The sequence below is a fragment of the Natator depressus genome, chromosome 16 (assembly GCF_965152275.1).
Source record: "Natator depressus isolate rNatDep1 chromosome 16, rNatDep2.hap1, whole genome shotgun sequence".
NCBI classification, from domain to species: Eukaryota; Metazoa; Chordata; order Testudines; family Cheloniidae; genus Natator; species Natator depressus.
In genome coordinates this window covers 13,855,883-13,874,971 of record NC_134249.1, presented here as the reverse complement: position 1 = coordinate 13,874,971, position 19,089 = coordinate 13,855,883, and the positions used below count along the sequence as shown (strand labels likewise).

Below are 19,089 nucleotides of genomic sequence, written 5' to 3'. Positions count from 1 at the left end.
CAAAATAACAGGGCGTGATCACCCTTTGTGAATGGTATGATTATTTTAATTGTGTCTGTGAATAATTCTAAGCCATTCACATGCAATATGTTGTATTCCAATACACACACACATTCATGTATGTATATAAATAGATCACATTTTTACATACACCTAAGAAACTGCAGGATTCTTTTTAACTTGGTAGAAAATAACAGCACCTCCAGTTTAGCCAAGACAGAAGTCGCCAACAAGATAAAATACTATCTAGCTGTCAGAGATCCTGTGCCAAATTAAGACTATTCTACATTGCACGTATTGCTTCCCTATTTCCCTCTGGAGCAGCACTCTCAAAGGAGGAAAGGAAAAAGGGAGAATGAACAGGTAACTAGTATGGAGACAGCGTGGTTTAGAAAGGGGTGAATCCTACTCACAGTTCTTCGACCTGTTTCATACGTAGAGATACACTGCCGACTTCCTTAGTTATGAGAGTCCTGCACAGACAGAGGGAGCACAGCAAAAGCATGCAAAAATTAGTTAGATTAACAAAAATAATGAAAGCAGCAGCTCCATCCAGGGGTCATTTGTGGTGGGAGATGAAGGTTAAGAATTCACATTTAAATGGAGAAAGTTAGGTGCCATTCAAAAGCAAAATTTGAAGCAAATCAATCAGTGCAAATCACGTAAAGAAATCATCAGCAGCACAGTTGAACTCTCACTACAGGGCCATCTCACTTCCCGATCATGCCATTCAGTTCAGAATGGATTCCAAAATAAGGCACCCTAGTTTCTAGGTCTCAGAAGCAGTGTGCAAGCATATATTAGAGTTACATATCAAACTGTTCAGGAACTTATTACTATCTAAGAACCTTGCGTTCTTTCCTCCCTCTAGTATGTACTATGTATTACAGTATAATATAATTTTAAAAAACACAGGTTTTCATTCTCAGTTTACAAAGCCAATAATTTACAAACACATTTAATAGTTGGTGTCTCAAAACAACTGAGTGGGTGGGAATTCTTGTAAAAGTGACAGCATAACTGTGAGAACACTTGGGAGGGAGCATACAACTTACAGATTTTCCTTTCCAAGTAGTCTGATAAGATGAGCCTGTAGCCCACGCCTATCCTCTACTGCTCTGCTTCAAGCTAATCTATAGCTACCACGTGCTGTAGGAGAGGCATTTACCAAGCATTCAGGCAGCTTTCTTCATCTGCATAGCAAATTAAAATTTTATGCAGGTAGATTTTAGCTCACATAGTGCAGAGTGGCAGCACTTTGTCTCTGAAAAACTGCAACAAGCCAGAACCAAACAGCCATGACCCCTAAACAATTAATTGCCCAAGGCCAGTCCTGTATATGGAGGGTACTGTACTTCAGATAATCAGATTTAAGAAGGTGTCTCAAATATAATTGCGTGTTAAGATGTTATAATTACAAAGATGAATTCTGCTTAGGACAGAAATAATTCAACAATGAGTTTAAGTTGTTAGGTACAACAACAACAAAAACACGGAAAATAAAGTTAGACAGTAAGTGTAGCTCAATTTTCATGATGTGTACAGTTAACCCGGAGAAGCAGCAGAAGAATCTAGAATTAAGAATGACAAGGATCAATAAAAAAAAAGCATTTTACTGCTGTAAAAGTGCAACGCTGTGAGCTCTAATGCAACTAGCCACTGATGTTAACGGGACGTCTACCTAACCTGGTAAAAGCGAGGCACTGGCCAACCCAGCAAGTGCTACGATTGGTTTTAGGTCCTGTTAATTAGATCTTACTGGTTGTCAATTTGCTCCTGCCGCAAGGCTATGCTGCCCTGCTCCTCGAGTAGGTTCTCTCGGGATGCAGACTGGGCAGGGTCTAGTTTTTTCACGTAGGCAGCTGGTACAAAACCCTGACGGTCATTCACTTCTACCTTCCACCAGTCCTGAAAGAAAGGAAAATACAACCTTGATTACATGTTCATCTTGATAGGTGACATGGATACACAACCACAAACTGAAAACAAGCAACTTCTGTAACTGCTTGGAGGCTACTGCTACACCTGAACAGCACAAGAGAACTACCACTACCCACATATTTTCAGTGTACCTCACCGGCACGAGGACAGTCCTGTGAGTGTTTCTGCCCACAGGATTTTTGGTACCTGGATTCGTGCATCAACACCATTAGACTTTAAACACAAATGTTCTGTTTTTATTTCAATTAAAAAAACCAACCAAACAAAAACAAAACAACAATGCCAAATGAACAAAAATGCCATGAAGAATCTGTCTAGTGACCTAATGGATAACAAACAGAAATGGAATAGGCCTACCATAAAATCCACCCCTCTGCAAGAGTAGCACACAGCTTTTCAGAGGCCCCCTCAGATACTAAACTGAACCTGCTCTCAGTAACAATCCTCTGCAGTACCATGGTGAATCTCCAATTTGATTTCCAAGCTCTCTGCCTCCTCGCCAGAAGGGACTAGGAGTGCAGTAGAGCAGGAAAAGAATAGCTTCATCTCTCAACCATGAGCCCTTACGGTCAATGAATGCTGAATGGTGATGGGATATAAAGAGAATGAAGTCTCTCACTTAGGAAGTTGGTGGATACAACAGAGTGATAAGGGTTGTAAAAGAGGGGTGGAGCCTCTGGAGGTTGAAGAGGGGTGCCAAAGAACTGAGGGAGGAATGGAAGCACAGAATGACTATGTAAATGATTTAACTATGCTATGACAGTGCTGTTTAACAACAAAAAAGCTCACTAGGGCTTATAAGACCAAGTGTACCAGGCAGTACAGAATCCTGGCAGGAAAGAGTTTACCTTGTTGGTGCTGTTGAGCAGTGTGAGGATGTCTCCCTTTTTCATTGTCACCTCCCGGGGACTCTTCTCTTGATAATCATAGAGAGCAAGGACCAGCTCTTTCCCAGTTTCATCATCTGTGGGAGCAACTTGTTGCTACCATGAAGAGGAGGAAAGAGAAAAATGCATTACACAATAAAAGCTGCTGAATGTCAAAATGTAACTAATAAAGTTGTTCTACAAAGTATTGCAGCCTTAATTATACCTACTACAATGCCACAGTGTATTAAAGGATTCCTATTTAGCAACTGATGATAGTGCTGAAGTAGGTTTATTTGGGTGCCGTTTCTACATTCAAACCCGCAAAGAAGGCCAACAGCTATAACAGTTTCATTTAAAAACCCAACAAAAAACTGTTTTCTATCTGTGCTACATACATGCCTGTTATCAATTACAATAGGCAGCAGTAGAGCACATAAAGATGAAGATCACTAACTTAGATTTGAGAACAAAACACATTCTGCTGTAAGCACTCAGCAATAATGCTTGATGATAATAAGCTTTGTTTCTATTGACACAAGAGTTTTAGAAACAGATGATTAGCCATCTTTCCTTACCCTGCATGACTGTGCCTGCTCCCTTAATGCCTGCATGCTACTGCCATAAGCGGTAAGATCTGACATCAAAGCTTCATGTTTCTTCAAAAGAGCCTGAAACCAAACAAACATTGCAACATGCACATCAGAAAACCACTTCACAGATTCTACACTTTGTGTGTGTATATATACACACACACACACACACACACACACACACACACACACACACAGTAGAATGAATATATATTGAATGCAGTTCTCATGAGAAATGCAGGACTAGCAGCTCTGGAGAGTGAAGACCTCTATTTAGCCACAGAACAGATATGCAAGTTTTTTGACACTGCTCCACTAAAGTGCTTCAACCCTGAATAGGGGATACCATCCTCTGGAAGTGAGAGCAGTGTAGACTTCATGTTCTTGAAGTCGCTAGCTTCTACTGCTTTGGAATTACCACCACGGGTGCCAGTTTGTGTAATTTGTGATATAGCTACCATCCACTAGGAATTGGTTCAATACCACTAAAAGATTGGTTTGAAAACCATCTCACAGCTATATATCATTAATGAACTACTGAAGGGCAGATTCATACTGAAGCCATAGGCGTGAAAGACTGTATCCGATTACCAATCCACTGAGATATTACGCCCTGTGCCTCCTCCACACAATATGAAAATCCTATAACAAAGCGAACAACAATTCTTTTTAGATAAAAAGAAAAAGGACGACTTGTGGCACCTTAGAGACTAACCAATTTATTTAAGCGTAAGCTTTTGTGAGCTACAGCTCACTTCATCAGATGCTGTAGCTCACGAAAGCTTATGCTCAAATAAATGTGTTAGTCTCTAAGGTACCACAAGTCCTCCTTTTCTTTTTGCGAATACAGACTAACACGGCTGCTACTCTGAAACCTGTCTTTTTAGATAGTCTAACATCTTGCCCAGGGAACTTTATTAATGGAGGTGGAGAACAAGAATACATACTCTTGTTTCTATACTCAACTACAATTTGCTAAACAAGAAGCTTATTGTATATGCTGCTGTCCTTTTCACTTTCACATAAACACTAAAACCTGCAGAACAACTCATTATCTTGATCAATCCTACGTCAGATTTCCACTGTTACTTTTTGCACATGCAACAAACCACCACCAATACCACACCTCAGCAGAGTCTTCATCCTTTCCATAGTCTGTACTGCCCACAATGGGCTCCTTCTCCCTCATCCAGGATTCAGCCTCGTTAGCATCAGCAAAGTACTGCTGGGCTTGCAGGGAGTCCTCTAGATCTTGTCGACGCTGAGAGGCCTTGGATTTCAGTGATTCCCACTTCTGATTTAGCTCATTCAATCTAGCTTTCACGTCCTCAGCAGCAAAGTGTCCTAAATAATGAAACAGCAGGAAAAGTGGGTTTGGAGACATTATTTATAGACATATAAATGACAGAAGGGACTGAAAGATGACTTGCATTTTTTTTAATCACACAAGTCCGGTTTATGTAAAGCTATCCACCTTACTTTGAATGGTTTTCATTAGCACACAAAGCTTAGTCCAAGTTTGGCTTTCGGCAGGCAATGTCCTTTTGACACTGAATGGAAGTTACTGTTTTCTCCTGTCAGATCGGGCCAGGAACATTTGAGTCATTGAAGACAAAGCACACCCTGCCCTAATCATTTCCTTTCTATTTGTTTACAGTGATGCAGGAAAAGGCCAGTTCTTTCAATGGTTGAGTTTCTACATCAGAAAAAGACTCTGATTTGAAAAGGCATTTTGAATTTTAAAAGAGGGGGTACATTAGTTAGATTGCTGAATAAGGAATACTAATGTAAATGTAATATCACTAATAGCAGGAGCTACAGAGCTCCCATCACCACTGATTATTATTTAAAGGTAGTACCTTAAAATGAGACAAAGGAAAAAGTGCAAAGATCAGACAATACTAGGAGCCATGTATTAGGATAAAATTACAGCTCATTGGTTTAATGTGACAATTACTTTGTACCAATATGTAGGTGACTAGCAGCAGCGGATGGAAATCTGTTAAATAGAAGATATGGATTTCCCCAGGAACATACATGTATTTCCATGTGAAGGACAGTGATAAACCAAAATCAGTTATTTAATCCCACTGGCAGATATTATTATGCACATGCAAACTATCATAAAAGAGGCAATTGTATAGGGCCAGAGGATATAAAGTGAAAAAAGAATACTGAATTTCTGAACTAGGAAGGATTAAAATATTTAGACGCACCCTCTTCCACCATGGCATTTCCTTTCTGGGTGACTGCTTTAATGCGTGGCTCATGGCCTGCAATTTCTGCTTGCAAGGCTTGGTGCTTCTTTAGCAGGTTCTGGACCCCAATCAAATCCTTGCCTGAAAGAGATCATAGTATATTTCTTAATCTATGAGATCATTCAAAGTCACTGAAGTCAATAGGTTAAATAAAAAGATTCTAGCATGAAACGCATTGACTGAAACCTGCATGATTAGTCAGAGAGTAGGTCTGGAATCTATTACTGTGTAAAATTAATTGCCCTATAAAAAGTCAGAAACTTCACAAAGTAATCAATAATAAAGGAATCGTGGGCAGCAACTCCTGTAACAATAGATTTGTAATTCAAACCAATGCCATGAATAACCCTGCCATAAACATTTTAGAAAGTCCCAAATTATATTCTGTAAAGATACATAGGCAATGAACAACAGAATTATCCAGTTAAAATAAATGGAAGCACAAAGATGAGGATGTACCAACCTCTGTTTGTTGAAGCTGCAATAGGTTCCTTCTCTCTAATCCAGGTCTCTTCATCCTCGATGTCACGGAACAGTTGCTGCAGGCGAAGAGAGTCAGCAAGTTTCTGCTTGCGAGCCACCATAGGATCCTTCAGAGCTTCATAGCGAGCCACCAAAGCTTCTTGTTTCTTCTTGATATTATCAGCATCAAAGTGTCCAGCATCCTGGAACTGGCGAGCCTGGATGGTGATGCCATCAATGCGATCCTAAAATGTAATTTAGCAATGGTATTAGATCAGTATTCTCCAGGATGTTTTAGGCTTTGATTATTCTTGTTAGTTGCAGGGCCAGACTGTTATGTAACATTTCTCAGTCTTTAGCTTATCCCTTGTACTGCGATAGTGGATGAGAAAAATCAAAGTGAAATTGGATGAGAAATCAACTAGTTATTTTCACTGCCTAAAAGAAGAAAGAAATACAAAGAGTAAACAGCTGAGTGAAAAGTTTAAGTTTTAATAGAGAGGAAGGATTATCTTATGGGAATCAACAGATCTAAGTTCCTAAGACTCAGAATTCACAGATCTCAGTTCAATTCCTGGCTCTGCCACGTCTTCCTGTTTGACCCTAGCAAGTTCATTTAGTTTCTTTGTGCCTCAGTTCCCCATCTGTAAAATGGGGATAATAATTCTCCCTTTGCCTGTCTTGCCTTATTTAGATTTAGAAGCTCTGTGGGGCAGTATCTGTCTCTTACTATATATCTTTGTACAGCATGAATGTAGATACATTGGAACCACCCCCCACATCTCAGTCAGAACCTGTAGGTGCAGCAGCAACAACAACAACCACCTCAGTGAGGGGTTATTCATAGCATACGTAAACAAGTCTGATTTTTCAGAGGTGTATGATTTTTAGACTCACAATATACTACACAAAAGGAAAACACCAAATTCCAATAAGCTTACAAATGTATTGACTGTTCCCAAAAGTCAGATCAACAGGGGTATTCAGCAAGTTTAAATAAAAGTTTAATATTAAGCAAGTTTTAATGAAGTTACTGGAATCTGCACGTTACTGAGTTTCCTTGCTGTGTGTTTTGAACTTTTAAAGATGATGTATAGAGGCTAGGATTGTCTTCAGCTCCGAAAGTCTTTGGTTTTGGAATTTTTAGTCTGTCTTTTGTAACTAAATTTGTGTATTGTCTGAGTTAATGAAAAAAAATGGACAGTAATAGCCACCTCATGAATGAACATGAGAGTTAACGTCACCCAGAGCATTAGGCATTTTTGAATAGTTATCTACTAAATAAGGTGCAATTCACCTTTTTAAACTGATAAATGGATCTTGGAAGTATCACGCCACAGAATGACTTTGTGCTCTCAACAAGTCTGAACAGTTAGTAATCTTCTTGGATTTTTGCATTTCTCTTAGTTACTTCAAAAAACTAATGTAAAAATGAAGGTTACTTACCTGTAACTAGAGTTCTTTGAGATGGCTCTTCATATTCACACTTATGGATACTTCCTGGGTTGGTGGTGCCTTAGAATAAAAACCTCTTCTCGCAGCATCAACTAGCGCGCTCCTGAACTCCACTTAGCATCACTCACAGTGCACTGAGGGTAATGCTATAAAGGGAGGCAGAGCACCCTCACCACTTCAGTTCCTTCCACCGCAAAGCCAGAGACACAGAACAACAAGGACTCTGACAGAGACAGGTGTGAAGCATGAATATGCTGAGCCATCTTGAACAACTCCAGTTACAAGTAAGTAACTTTCATTTCTTCTTTGAGTGGCTCTGCATATTCCCACTTAAGGGACAGATCGATAAGCAGTGCTAAAACTAACCTGGAGGAGGGAACAAAATCCTAGTTGAACAGACTGAAGCACCACTTTGCCAAATTCTGCATCCCCCTAGAAGCCGAGTCCAGAGCACAGTGCATTGTGAAAGTGTGCATAGAAGTCCAGTTTGCAGCTTTGCAAATTTCAGCAACTGGTACCTGCCTAAGACAGTCAAAGGAAGTATCACAGCTCAAGTGGAATGCAGCAGGCACAGGGACTTTTGCCAGTGTGTAGCAATGAGTAATACTTCGTTTAATCCACTGAGAAACAGACTGGACAAAAACTGTACACACCAAGTTCTTGGCACAAGACACAATCTAGATGATTTATGAAAACTTAGTTTTTTCCAGATAACAGGCTACAGATCTTCTAACATCCAAAGTATGAAGAACTGTAACCCCTCTCCCCCAATTAGAGTGCTGCCTGGGTGGGAGGGGTGAATCTGGCAAATTAATGGTCTGATTGATGTGGAAATCAGACATCACAGAGGTAGAAATCTCGGATCACATCTGAGACCTAGCTCGTCCTTATGCCAAGAAGTGAAAGGTGGGGTCGGCCATAAGTGCATTCAATTCACTCACTCTCCCAGCTGATGTGATGGCAATAAAGAAAGCTCTTTTGATAGATAAGTGGTAGAAGGAACACTCAGCCAGGGGATCAAAGGTTGATTTTAGCAGCATGGCCAACACCAAGTTGACATCCCAAGAAGGGACAGGATCTGTAACAGAGGGATTCACATTTGATAACCCTCTCATAAACCTTTTAACTGAACTATGAACAAATAAAGATCTACCATCAACTAGAATACGATATGTGGAAATGGCCCACAAACTTTTAACTATGTTAGATAATGTACTTAAAGAATCAGTAAACCACCACTGACATGGCCCAAATGGGGCAATGAGTATCATCCTTGGTCTATCCTGATGCATCTTCCTTACTACCTTCTGAATCAACAGAAATGGAGGAAAAGCATACAACAAGCCCTTCCCGCAGTGTAGAAGGAAGGCATCTGACAGGGATCAACGGTCCCTGCCCACTCTGGAACCGCAAAGACAACACCACTTTCTGTTGACCCTTGTTGTGAACAGCCCACCTCTAATTGACCCCAGCTGGAAAATACAGTGTGAACCAACTGATCTTTTGTTTGTTCATCTGAGAGCTGGGTCATGCTGAGGTGGTCCACAACTACATTGTTTTCCCTCACTAGATGATGAGTTACAGGATGAATGTTGTGACAAATACACTAATACCTGTGACAAAGTTCCTCCACTACCTTGGCGGGTCTTGCGCTTATTGGCAGATTTGCTCACCTTGGAACTTCACGGCAGCCCACAGTTTGGCCGTTTTTGTGAACCCACAGTCCAGGTCAACTCCTCCTGTGTCTGACCAGGAGTTGGGAGGTTTGGGGGGAACCCGGGCCAACCCTCTACTTCGGGTTCCAGCCCAGGGCCCTGTGGAATGCAGCTGTCTAGAGTGCCTCCTGGAACAGCTGTGCGACAGCTACAACTCCCTGGGCTACTTCCCCATGGCCTTCTCCCAACACCTTCTTTATTCTCACCATAGGACCTTCCTCCTGGTGTCTGATAATGCTTATACTCCTCAGTCCTCCAACAGTATGTGTTCTCACTCTCAGCTCCTAGTGCCTCTTGCTCCCAGCTCCTCACACACGCTCCACAAACTGAAGTGAGCTCCTTTTTAAACCCAGGTGCCCTGATTAGCCTGCCTTAATTGATTCTAGCAACTTCTTGATTGGCTGCAAGTGTTCTAATCAGCCTGTCTGTCTTAATTGTTTCCAGAAGGTTCCTGATTGTTCTGGAACCTTCCCTGTTACATTAGCCCCAGGTTAAGTAGGTCCCTTTTCCCTGGGTAAGGTATCTGCCTTCTATCACTCTCCTGTAGCCATCTGGCCCAACCCTGTCACATACCATAGTCTTATAGCCTCTGCGCACAGGGGAGCAGAGTGGGCCCCCACTCCACTTGTGACGTAATACGTTGCTGATGTAATGTCAGTTTCCACCTGCACAAACCTCCATTGCAGATGAGGGAGGAATGACCTGACAGCTCTTAATATTGATATGCAGGGATCTCTCCTGAAGAGGACCAGTTCCCATGAACTCTCAAATTATTCAGATGTGCTCCCAAACCCTTGGTTGACGTGTTTGAAATCACTGTCCAGGATGGACTCTCCCCTTCAAAAGCAAGATCCCCCAGCTTAGTTCTAGCAGCCATAGCTAAGGAGGAGGAATGGAGCCAAGCTTCTTTCCTGATCTTCACAGCAGATGCCAATATTCTGGCAGCAAGAGTCTGAAGTGTCAAAAGAGGCCCTGAGCATGTCTGGCTGCATTCTGGGTTATCTATTAAGATGGCATTCGCCAACCTTCTTTTGTCATTTGGCAAGTCTTGGAAAAATAAAGTCATCTTTTCCCATACATGGCATTGGTAAAGGGCAATAACCACTTGATAATTCCCTGTCCTAATATTGAGGGACAATGAGAACACCTTACTCCTCAACAAGTCAATCCTTTTGCCCTCTTCATCAGCTAGAGTGGAATGCGCTAATCTAGATCTAGCCCTGTTACTGGCAACAGCCACCACAAGTGGTTAGGGACAGGGTGGGTATGCAAATAGGAAAACCCTTCAGAGGGTATCTGATACAACTGGTCTGCTTTCTTAGAAACAGGTGTGGTTCACACAGATTTAGCTAGCTGTAGCAAACCATCCAAATGGGTAGGCATATTCTACTCCTCCAAGTAGCAAGTATATCAAACACCAGCAGACCAGTCTCTTCCGCAGACAGGGCAGGGAAGAATTAGAGCGGACACCATTTGATATACCAAGGTGCGGAACTGTTTAATGTCTCCTGAAGGAGCAGAGGCTGAAGTTACCCCACATGCAATAAGTCAGGCTCATAGTCCATTTCCAAATGCTCCTGATCAGAAAGGAACTACCTCCTTATCTTCTCCTCTGACAGCATTTCAGGCATCAGTGCTGGTAATGTCAACAGATATGAAGGATTTGGCAGTCGAGAGATCCTCAACAGAGGAAACATTATCTCTCCATCCACTTGGAGGTTAATTACAAAATTGCGGAGATGGCCCCCAATAAAGCCATGGGGTCCTGGATTGCCAGTCTCCCCAGCAACTAGGGATCAGGAATATGCCTATGGGACACAGACCACGGTGGTACAAAGCAAGACACAGATCTCTCTATTCATCCTCCATCTTCCTCTTGGTTCCAAGTCTGGATCCAATATAGAACGTAATGATGATAAAAGCAGATCCAAAGAGAAGAATGGAGATCCAGCTCTTTGTGGAGAGTGTTCAGGGGTCCTCGGCAGAGGAAGTATAGGGTGATCTGGGAACAGACCCACAGCAACTTCTGACCTCCTCTTCTTAACAGGGAACGAGGAAGACTACGTCAAGCACTGGGAAAAATAAGCCTTCTTTTGGAATCCCTGTGTTTCCCACTGAGAACAGACAAACTGACGCTGGTATGTGAACCTGGGTTGCCACGTTGACTGAGCTCTCTGGAACAGAGGATGTAGCCAGATCCTACCCAGGAACCAACAGAAGATCCAAAGATAACAACACTGGATCAGTTGTTAGACACAAGTCCATATCCCTTGCTACCAAATAAGGAATGGATCTCTGCTTCTGACCCATAGCAGTCTTGTCAGAATTGGATGTATGCTACAGTTCTGATGCATGGGAACTGGCACCGCTAATGAGGTGTATATAGAGAGACAAAATAGCTACAGAGAGCAGAAGCAAAGGTGCCAACAGCCCAGATTCTGACACACTGAGCAATTCCATCTTCCTGGATCTGGAAGCTGAAGTCAGAACTGACCCTAATCCTGGAAATCACAGTTTCCATCAGGGCTCGATAGCTGGAAGGAATGAGGTATGGCACCAGTGAAGGTGGCTGAACTATTTTTTGATTTCTTTTCCAGAATCGGGGTAGTTGGCTCTGACCATAGTTCAGATATCTGTAGCCCCGGGGGGCTCGACTGAGGGAACTGCAGGAACTGAGTCTGACCTTGACAGGGGAAGTGGCTTCTTAGAACACTTCAGTTCCTTTGAGCTGCTAGTAACCACAAGGACAAAGACTGGCCTCTTAGACTTAGGATCCTGATCGGGTCCAGAGGGTCTAGCCTCGAGGGCTTCCTTTAGGAGGAGCTGCAAGCGAGTCTCCCTATCCTTGTAGGCTCTGGGAGTAAATGTTTGGCAAATCAAACTCCCAGAGGGCAAGTGCCCTTCTCCCAGGCACTTGAGGCACCACACATGGCTGTTGGATGCCAGGTAGACTGACAAGCAGGAAGCACACTTCTTGAACTCCAGCTTCTTCTGTTTCCTCAGTTCATCCATAACCCTGAACTGGGAGAAATCCTAATTCCCTAACTATTCTGAAATGAGCTAACACTAACTATTTCTAAGCAGAAAGAGATGCCAACTCCAAAGAGACCAGAGCAGTTCACATCCATCCAGGCACGCGGCTGGAAGGAACTGAAGTGATGAGAGCACTCTGCCCCCTTAATGGCTTCATCCTCGGTACATCCTCAAGCTGAGGGGAAGATGTGCTCTAGCTGACACTGCTAGAAGAGGTTTTTACCTTAAGGTACCACAAGGCTGTGCAGTACCCATAAATAGGAATATGCAGAGTCACTCAAAAGAAACACTGTTCCCAGACAAGTCTTTCTAACAACCAGTGTTCAGAGCAAATTCCAAGAACAAAATTGTAAACTCCTGAAAGTACACCGTTATCATGGAAACACTAACAAATCCTTTACTCCACAGACACTAGCAGTTAGTGCTATGTCTAACTAAATAATCACGTGAATATGCCCGTAAGGGAGGGAGGAAAGGAAACTGTGTTACCTGGTGAGCAGCAACATCTGCTTCCAACAGAGCATGTTTCTTCTGAAGATTCTGAACATTAGTAAGATCTTTTCCATAATCATCAGAAGCCAAGTGTCCCTCCACCTCATACAACCATAGCTCAATGTCTTCTACATTGCGGTTAAATTGCTGCTGTTGGTTGGCTTCACGCAGCTTTATTCCTGCATGTATGTAAAGGATAGAGAGGAGGAAGGTTGTTTAAATTTCTATTTCATTTAACTCACTACTCACTTTTTCTCAGGGCTAACTTCTCCAGAAAACGTCTCCATAGCTGGAAATGTCGTTCTATAGCTCTCTTATGATCAGTTAGAGCAAAGAGTATATCTTACCTTTGAGCTCAGTGGCCTCCAGCAGTTTTTTCCACAAGCTGATGACCTCATTCATGCGTGCTGCCACTTCATCAGATGCATAGTGATTGACATCAATCAGCTTCTGGCCAGCTTTCTCCAGGGCATCAATGCGACTTTGATTTGCAGAGAGCTCTGCCTCAAAAGCCTGATGCTTTTGAACTTTACCCTGCAGGTTTGATGGGTCCTACAGGTAGGAAAGGGAGAAAACATTTCAGTCTGAAATCGGCATATATTAAAAAACCTCATTCCACCAATCTCATGCTAATAAGTAAGAGCAAAAGTGGAGAACTTACATCAGTTCTTCATATTTACATTTCCTATGTGACTATGAACACTTCTACACATTAGATGACCTATCCTCCGTAACTGTAGTACATATCACAAAGAATACACCAGTTAATTGTGGATCACGTAAGGCTGAGGGCTGTCACAAATGCTGATATAATGTCAAAAGAATTGCAACCATAAGTACCAAGTTAGATAGCAAACCATTTTATCTACAGAGTAAGCGTTTGTTTGCCTAGTGCTGGAATATTCTCCTCGGAATCATGCAGATGACAAGAGGAGGAACTATTCATAAGGCTCCCGGAAACCAATACTAGCTTAACATTATCAGGATATTTATTCTTGTTTTTACCTTGTAAGCCTCATCCGTTGCAGTTTTCATCTTTTCATTGACCCAACTCTTTAGTTCATCCGAGTCTCGGAAAAACTGCTGCAGGTGGAATGAATCTGCCAGTTGAGCACGCCGATACATAGCCCTTTCGTGCAGAGCATTACGTCGGCTCAGCAGCTGAAATAAGCAAATATCAGTAGTGAATTCTCAGACAAATGAGAAACCCCATCATGTTTTCTTTAATTATAGCTGAGCTTGCTGCAACTCTACTTATTTATCCTGCATCTGTGCCATCACTTATCCTTTTCATTCATATAACATACAAACCAAGCAGCAGCATGGGTTACTTAAAAAACTTACAGCATCTCTTCGTGTAGCAACATCCTCCTTGGCATAGTGGTTATTCTGAATCAGTTTAGTAGCAAACTCGTCCAGAGCCTAAAAAGAAAGGAGTCTTCATTCATCTGAAATACTAAGAATATTTGTGCAAGCTTATTTAGCAAACTAGGCTTTAGCAAAGATGTGTCACTTGAACTAATCAAAAGTCAAGACAGCTATTTTTAAACCCCTCCCCTATCCGCACCATTCTCCACATTTCCTTAAGAACATGATCCTAAATCCAGAGGATGGTAGATTTATAGCTCCTGTGAGAAATGATTACTGTATATGTTTAAACAATTCAAGCATCATCCGAAAATGTGCAGGCATGGTGTGCAAGAGAGTACTGGATTACTCTGATGCCCTGATTCAGAGGTTAAACCCTATTCTCTGCCTTGATCCTAAATGTGGGTTTTATTCTTTGAGCAAAATTCCATTTCACATACAATTTGGGATTATATTCAAAACCCCAGAACCATCTTTTTCTGAAGCTCCTGGACAATGATCTGGGTTCAACCCTTCTGTTTTATTCCTTGCTCATTAATACAAAGAGACTTAATGAATACAACTAATGTAAGCATCTTACTGTGATTTTCTCCTCCTGGGCACTGAGGGATTTCTCAAAGTCTTCATGCTTCTTTAGCAGAGCCTCAACACTATCCAGAGAGTCACCTAGGTCTTCATTTAGAAGGAATGCCTACAGAAAAGAAAAACACTTTAGTGAGCCTCACACTACCACCACTCCCAGTTATCCTAAAGCCAGCTCAGGCAGGCAGCATTGGGTTCATCACTGTAGGATTTTATTGGGAAAGTTTATGGTATGGAATTGATGCATCTTCTTCTGCTTTTGACAACTGAGGAATACATATCTAATTTGTATCAGAAATGAAAAGGAATAATCCCTTGTGGACATTAACTCACATAAAAGAAACATTACACCAATTCAGCATGACTGGCAGGTTATGTAAAGCAGCAGCATTAGATTGGAATATTGGAGGTCTGGCATTCTTGGTGAAAAAGATCACTAACAGAACCAAGTGAAGAGAGGCATGTACAATACCTCCATGCACTATGGTTAAGGCCGTGTGTCTGTCTGTCATGGATTCCATGACTTTCCATGACTTCTGCAGTGGCCAGCGCATTGTGCGTGTGTGCGCGCGCCCTCTCCCCAGCACCTGCAGCACCCTGACCCTAGTTTTAGTAAGGGGTATATAGTACAAGTCATGGACAGGTCACAGGTCGTGAATTTTTGTTTACTGCCCATGACCTGTCTATGACTTTTACTAAAAATACCCGTGACTAAAACATAGACTTAACTATGGCATGCCTGGCTTTGGCCAGAACTATTTATTACATTCACAAAAATGGGGGGGGAGGGGCGCAATTCAGAAATTAAATCTTATCCTCTCTTTCTGAAGGAGCCAAATGCATGCTTAGTATGCTGTCTAACCAAGTGCTGCCTGCTGTGCAATTGAAACACTCACCTCTTGTTTGCTCATCCAGTTGTCAACTTGTTCAGTGTCTCTGTAGAAAAGCTGCAGGTCCATACACTGTTCATATTGCTGTCTGCGAAGTTCCCATAGCTCTAGAAGGGCAGTTCTTTCATCTGAAAGGATGGTCAGCTGAGGAGCGGGGAAGAAACACATGTTCAATACAGGGAGAGTGGTTCTTTTCCATCTCAATGACCGTACAATCAAGCATGGGCTCTACAAAGTAGTGATTGTGTCTGTGTCACTTTTTCAGTCTCCAGAACACTTCACAAGAGAATTCAGACACCTCACTCAACTTCTGAAATTCCTCACTTCCCCCCCTCAATCAGGGCATCTGAAGTGTTTTTTCAGCCAGCACACTACAAAAAAGGACTCTCTTAGTTTAAGAGCCAGTGCTATGAAATACACAGTATGTTCCATTACAGCAAACTTGAAAGCATGGATAAAAGAGACACTTGTTCTATTAGATAATTCATTTTTCCAATGGAAAAATAAAGAAATGTCACTAGCTTCAAAAATGGAGGTTATGCCAAACTGAAGGATGAGAGGAGCATGTTGCTTAAATTAAGGGGAAAAGGGAGCATAATCTAGTCAGATAAATACTTTTGCATCCAGGCTCTTAAACAAAAACTACATCCCTCACTAAATACTAAGAGAGGAATGGAAACATATTAGAACTTTTCCAGCTCCTCTTTTTAGAGCTGTCCAACTTACCTTTTCTCTAACTTCATCAGAGGCATAGTGCCCAGCAGCCAGCAAGGCCTGACCAGATTCATCAGCAGATTTAAAGCTATCTTCATGGGCATCAATTTCTCCCTGTGGCAAACAACAAATACACACACACATGGTTTCTAAAATTCTAAAGGAAAACAAATCCAACTATTTTAAGATATTATTAAAATATGAACTTGAAAATCAAGCCAGATACTGAAAATGTAGCCAAAGACAGCATTCAGATATCCAGAGTATTAAAGGACATTCAATTATCTATATATGAAAACAGAGTTCAATCTCTTGTATTAGTAATGTAGATATAATTCAAATTTATCTAGTAAATAGAAGCCACAAGTCAGATGGCAAGCTACCTCTGTGTATTCATGGAAACTCTATAAGGCTGCAGAATTTAGACAGCCATCAAAGAAATTTAGTCATAGCTTTAGTGAAGCTCATGTGGAAAGAGTAACTAGTAAACATGACTTGAATATACAGAAAGAAAAGATGCATGAGTGATAGTAACGTTCTACCTGAAATTATTTTTAGGACATCGTCATGTGGAAACTACATAATGGGACTCTAGGATATAAAACATGAGCCTGCTCAACTATAATTCTGCAGTGTATACATGTGATAATATAGAGGGCGTGATACATACACAGAAGCTAGGAAATTCAAAGTCTACAGCGATCACATTCGCTTGACACTATCTTAATTCATTTGTTTTAGGAGCTGAGGAGGAGAGAGGAGAGGAAAGGAAAGCACGATTGGAGTTAAAATGCTAATCTAGATTCCTAGAATTAATCTCCTTGTTTGTGTCGGTTTCAGTTCAACTCAACATTTTTTTTTTTAAACAAGCCTTTATTGTTTCCAATTTTTCTTTAATAAGAAATTATCTGAAACATAGTTCAGTATTTACTCATTTGTGTATCGACCTATTAAACAAGAAGCAAAAATCCAAACTCTTAAATCAGAATAGGCTGCTACCTAGTACATGCAACTGAAATGATATATTCAAAGCATGCTAATGCTACAACATAGTGTGATTCAAAAGACTGCATTAAACTTGTACACATAAACCAGCCTCCAAGTGAAGCCAAGCAGATTAAGCTATATGACTGTGATTACCTTATGCTCCTGATGCCTATCAAGCAGGGCTTCAGCTCCAGCTACGTCATTGGCAAGTTCATCAGCATTAATTAGAGCCTTCATTTCAGTCACCCAGCTGGTAAGGTCACGAAAGTCTGCAAGGAAGCGCTGCAATCTTTGGAAAACAAATGGCAGAAGTCATTTATCTGCACAGGATCTCCATCCTTACCCTTTTTTTCCCAACGTGGTACGTTTATGTTAGGATTCTGAGAAAAATTCATAAAACTAACTAATAACGTAATGATCATAGTAACCAGCCAAATTACAATCTCAACTCCTGAGATAAACCTGACATTTTTCTATACAGTAACGGATTAAAGGTCAAGGGAGATGTTTTCTGATATTTTAAAGTTTTCACCCAATTTTCCTCAGGGAAACATGTAGTATACCACCTGAGCTGAAAGAAAAAGGAATACTTTTAACTGTAAAGCTTGCATGCTAGAAGCCAAGAGGAAACAAGGGCAGTATTAATGTGGTGATTCTCAAATTGATCTAAAGACGACTTCTATGCGACCCACAGACCTGTTTTGGTTAGAACAGTGAAGTATGCACAACTGGGAGAAGAAAAAAAGAGGCAGTTCAGCCATTTTAGAAAGCTTCAACTGCACATGTCTCAGTCTTCAATAAGAATTCCCTTGTTTTCCTATCAGCTTTTCTTCATATTCCCCTGCCTTCAGGGTTACTTGAAAAGGAAATGAAGTCTTAATGAGTCTCTGTCAGGTATCTCTTTGATAAACGCTTTAACACCCATCAAATTTGCTGGCAAGTTTAAAAGGGAAGCAGATACATAGAGGAACAGAAAAAAATTACAAAAAAGTGACTTGGACAGATCATAGCACTGTGGGCTACAGGAATCAAGGGGAGAATCATTAGTAATAAACATAAAATCCTGTACCCTGGGAGAGGATAAATAGCATAACACAAAAAGACACATTCAACTGAGTTTATTTTCCAATATTATTTTATGTAACCAAGCATATTTATGGCTACAGAGAAGCCAAGTAATTAGGAGATTGGAGGCAAAAGAGAACAAGAGGATCCCATGGGATACAGGAACTGTCATAGTAGATCAGATCAATGTTCCACCTAGTCTGATATCTTTTCCCAGACAGTGGCCAACACCAGAGATCCACAACAGAAAAAGGTTTGAAAGCTATTGCTATATATTATCTTCGAAATGTAAATCCATTTTTTCCCATTAGAAATCCCTGAACACATTCACTTTAGAAGCAAGATCATGTATTTTGTGTACAATAGTTGCCTCTTGAAACATTACCTCATTCAAAATCTTGGAAATGGCCTCCCTTTATCCTCCCTGCAACCCTGCATTTAATTTAGGTGGAGATGCAAAAGGTCCTTCCAGTGATACAGCATTCCTACCTATAGGAGTCATTCAGGCGAGCGTGCCTCTCTGCTGCCAGAGTGCGGATCTGCTCCCAGTTTGCAATCAGCTCCTCCCGTTTCACTTGGATCTGAGAAGCATTTTGTGGGTGGGACTGCTGCAGACGATCAGCTTCTGCACATAAAGCCTTTACCTAGACACACACACAAACAAATTG

At 41.4% G+C, this 19,089-nt stretch overlaps 1 protein-coding gene across 8 annotated transcripts in view; it reads right to left on the bottom strand.

Moving 5' to 3' along the window:
* SPTAN1 (spectrin alpha, non-erythrocytic 1) overlaps positions 1–19,089 on the bottom strand; it is a 72,585-nt gene that overhangs the window by 37,340 nt on the left and 16,156 nt on the right. For 4 of the 8 annotated variants that reach the window (XM_074973924.1, XM_074973927.1, XM_074973925.1 and 1 more), the window contains exons 8-23: positions 18,911–19,065; positions 17,510–17,645; positions 16,382–16,483; positions 15,662–15,799; positions 14,764–14,874; positions 14,160–14,237; positions 13,821–13,976; positions 13,163–13,367; positions 12,813–12,994; positions 6,122–6,365; positions 5,617–5,739; positions 4,527–4,744; positions 3,386–3,478; positions 2,790–2,924; positions 1,760–1,908; positions 414–473 (exon numbers count right to left, since the gene is read on the bottom strand). In XM_074973924.1, the coding sequence (XP_074830025.1) occupies positions 414–473; positions 1,760–1,908; positions 2,790–2,924; positions 3,386–3,478; positions 4,527–4,744; positions 5,617–5,739; positions 6,122–6,365; positions 12,813–12,994; positions 13,163–13,367; positions 13,821–13,976; positions 14,160–14,237; positions 14,764–14,874; positions 15,662–15,799; positions 16,382–16,483; positions 17,510–17,645; positions 18,911–19,065 (2,285 nt within the window). The remainder of the gene's footprint in view (positions 1–413; positions 474–1,759; positions 1,909–2,789; positions 2,925–3,385; positions 3,479–4,526; positions 4,745–5,616; positions 5,740–6,121; positions 6,366–12,812; positions 12,995–13,162; positions 13,368–13,820; positions 13,977–14,159; positions 14,238–14,763; positions 14,875–15,661; positions 15,800–16,381; positions 16,484–17,509; positions 17,646–18,910; positions 19,066–19,089) is intronic. The other 4 variants (XM_074973926.1, XM_074973931.1, XM_074973929.1 and 1 more) reach the window with 1 other exon arrangement.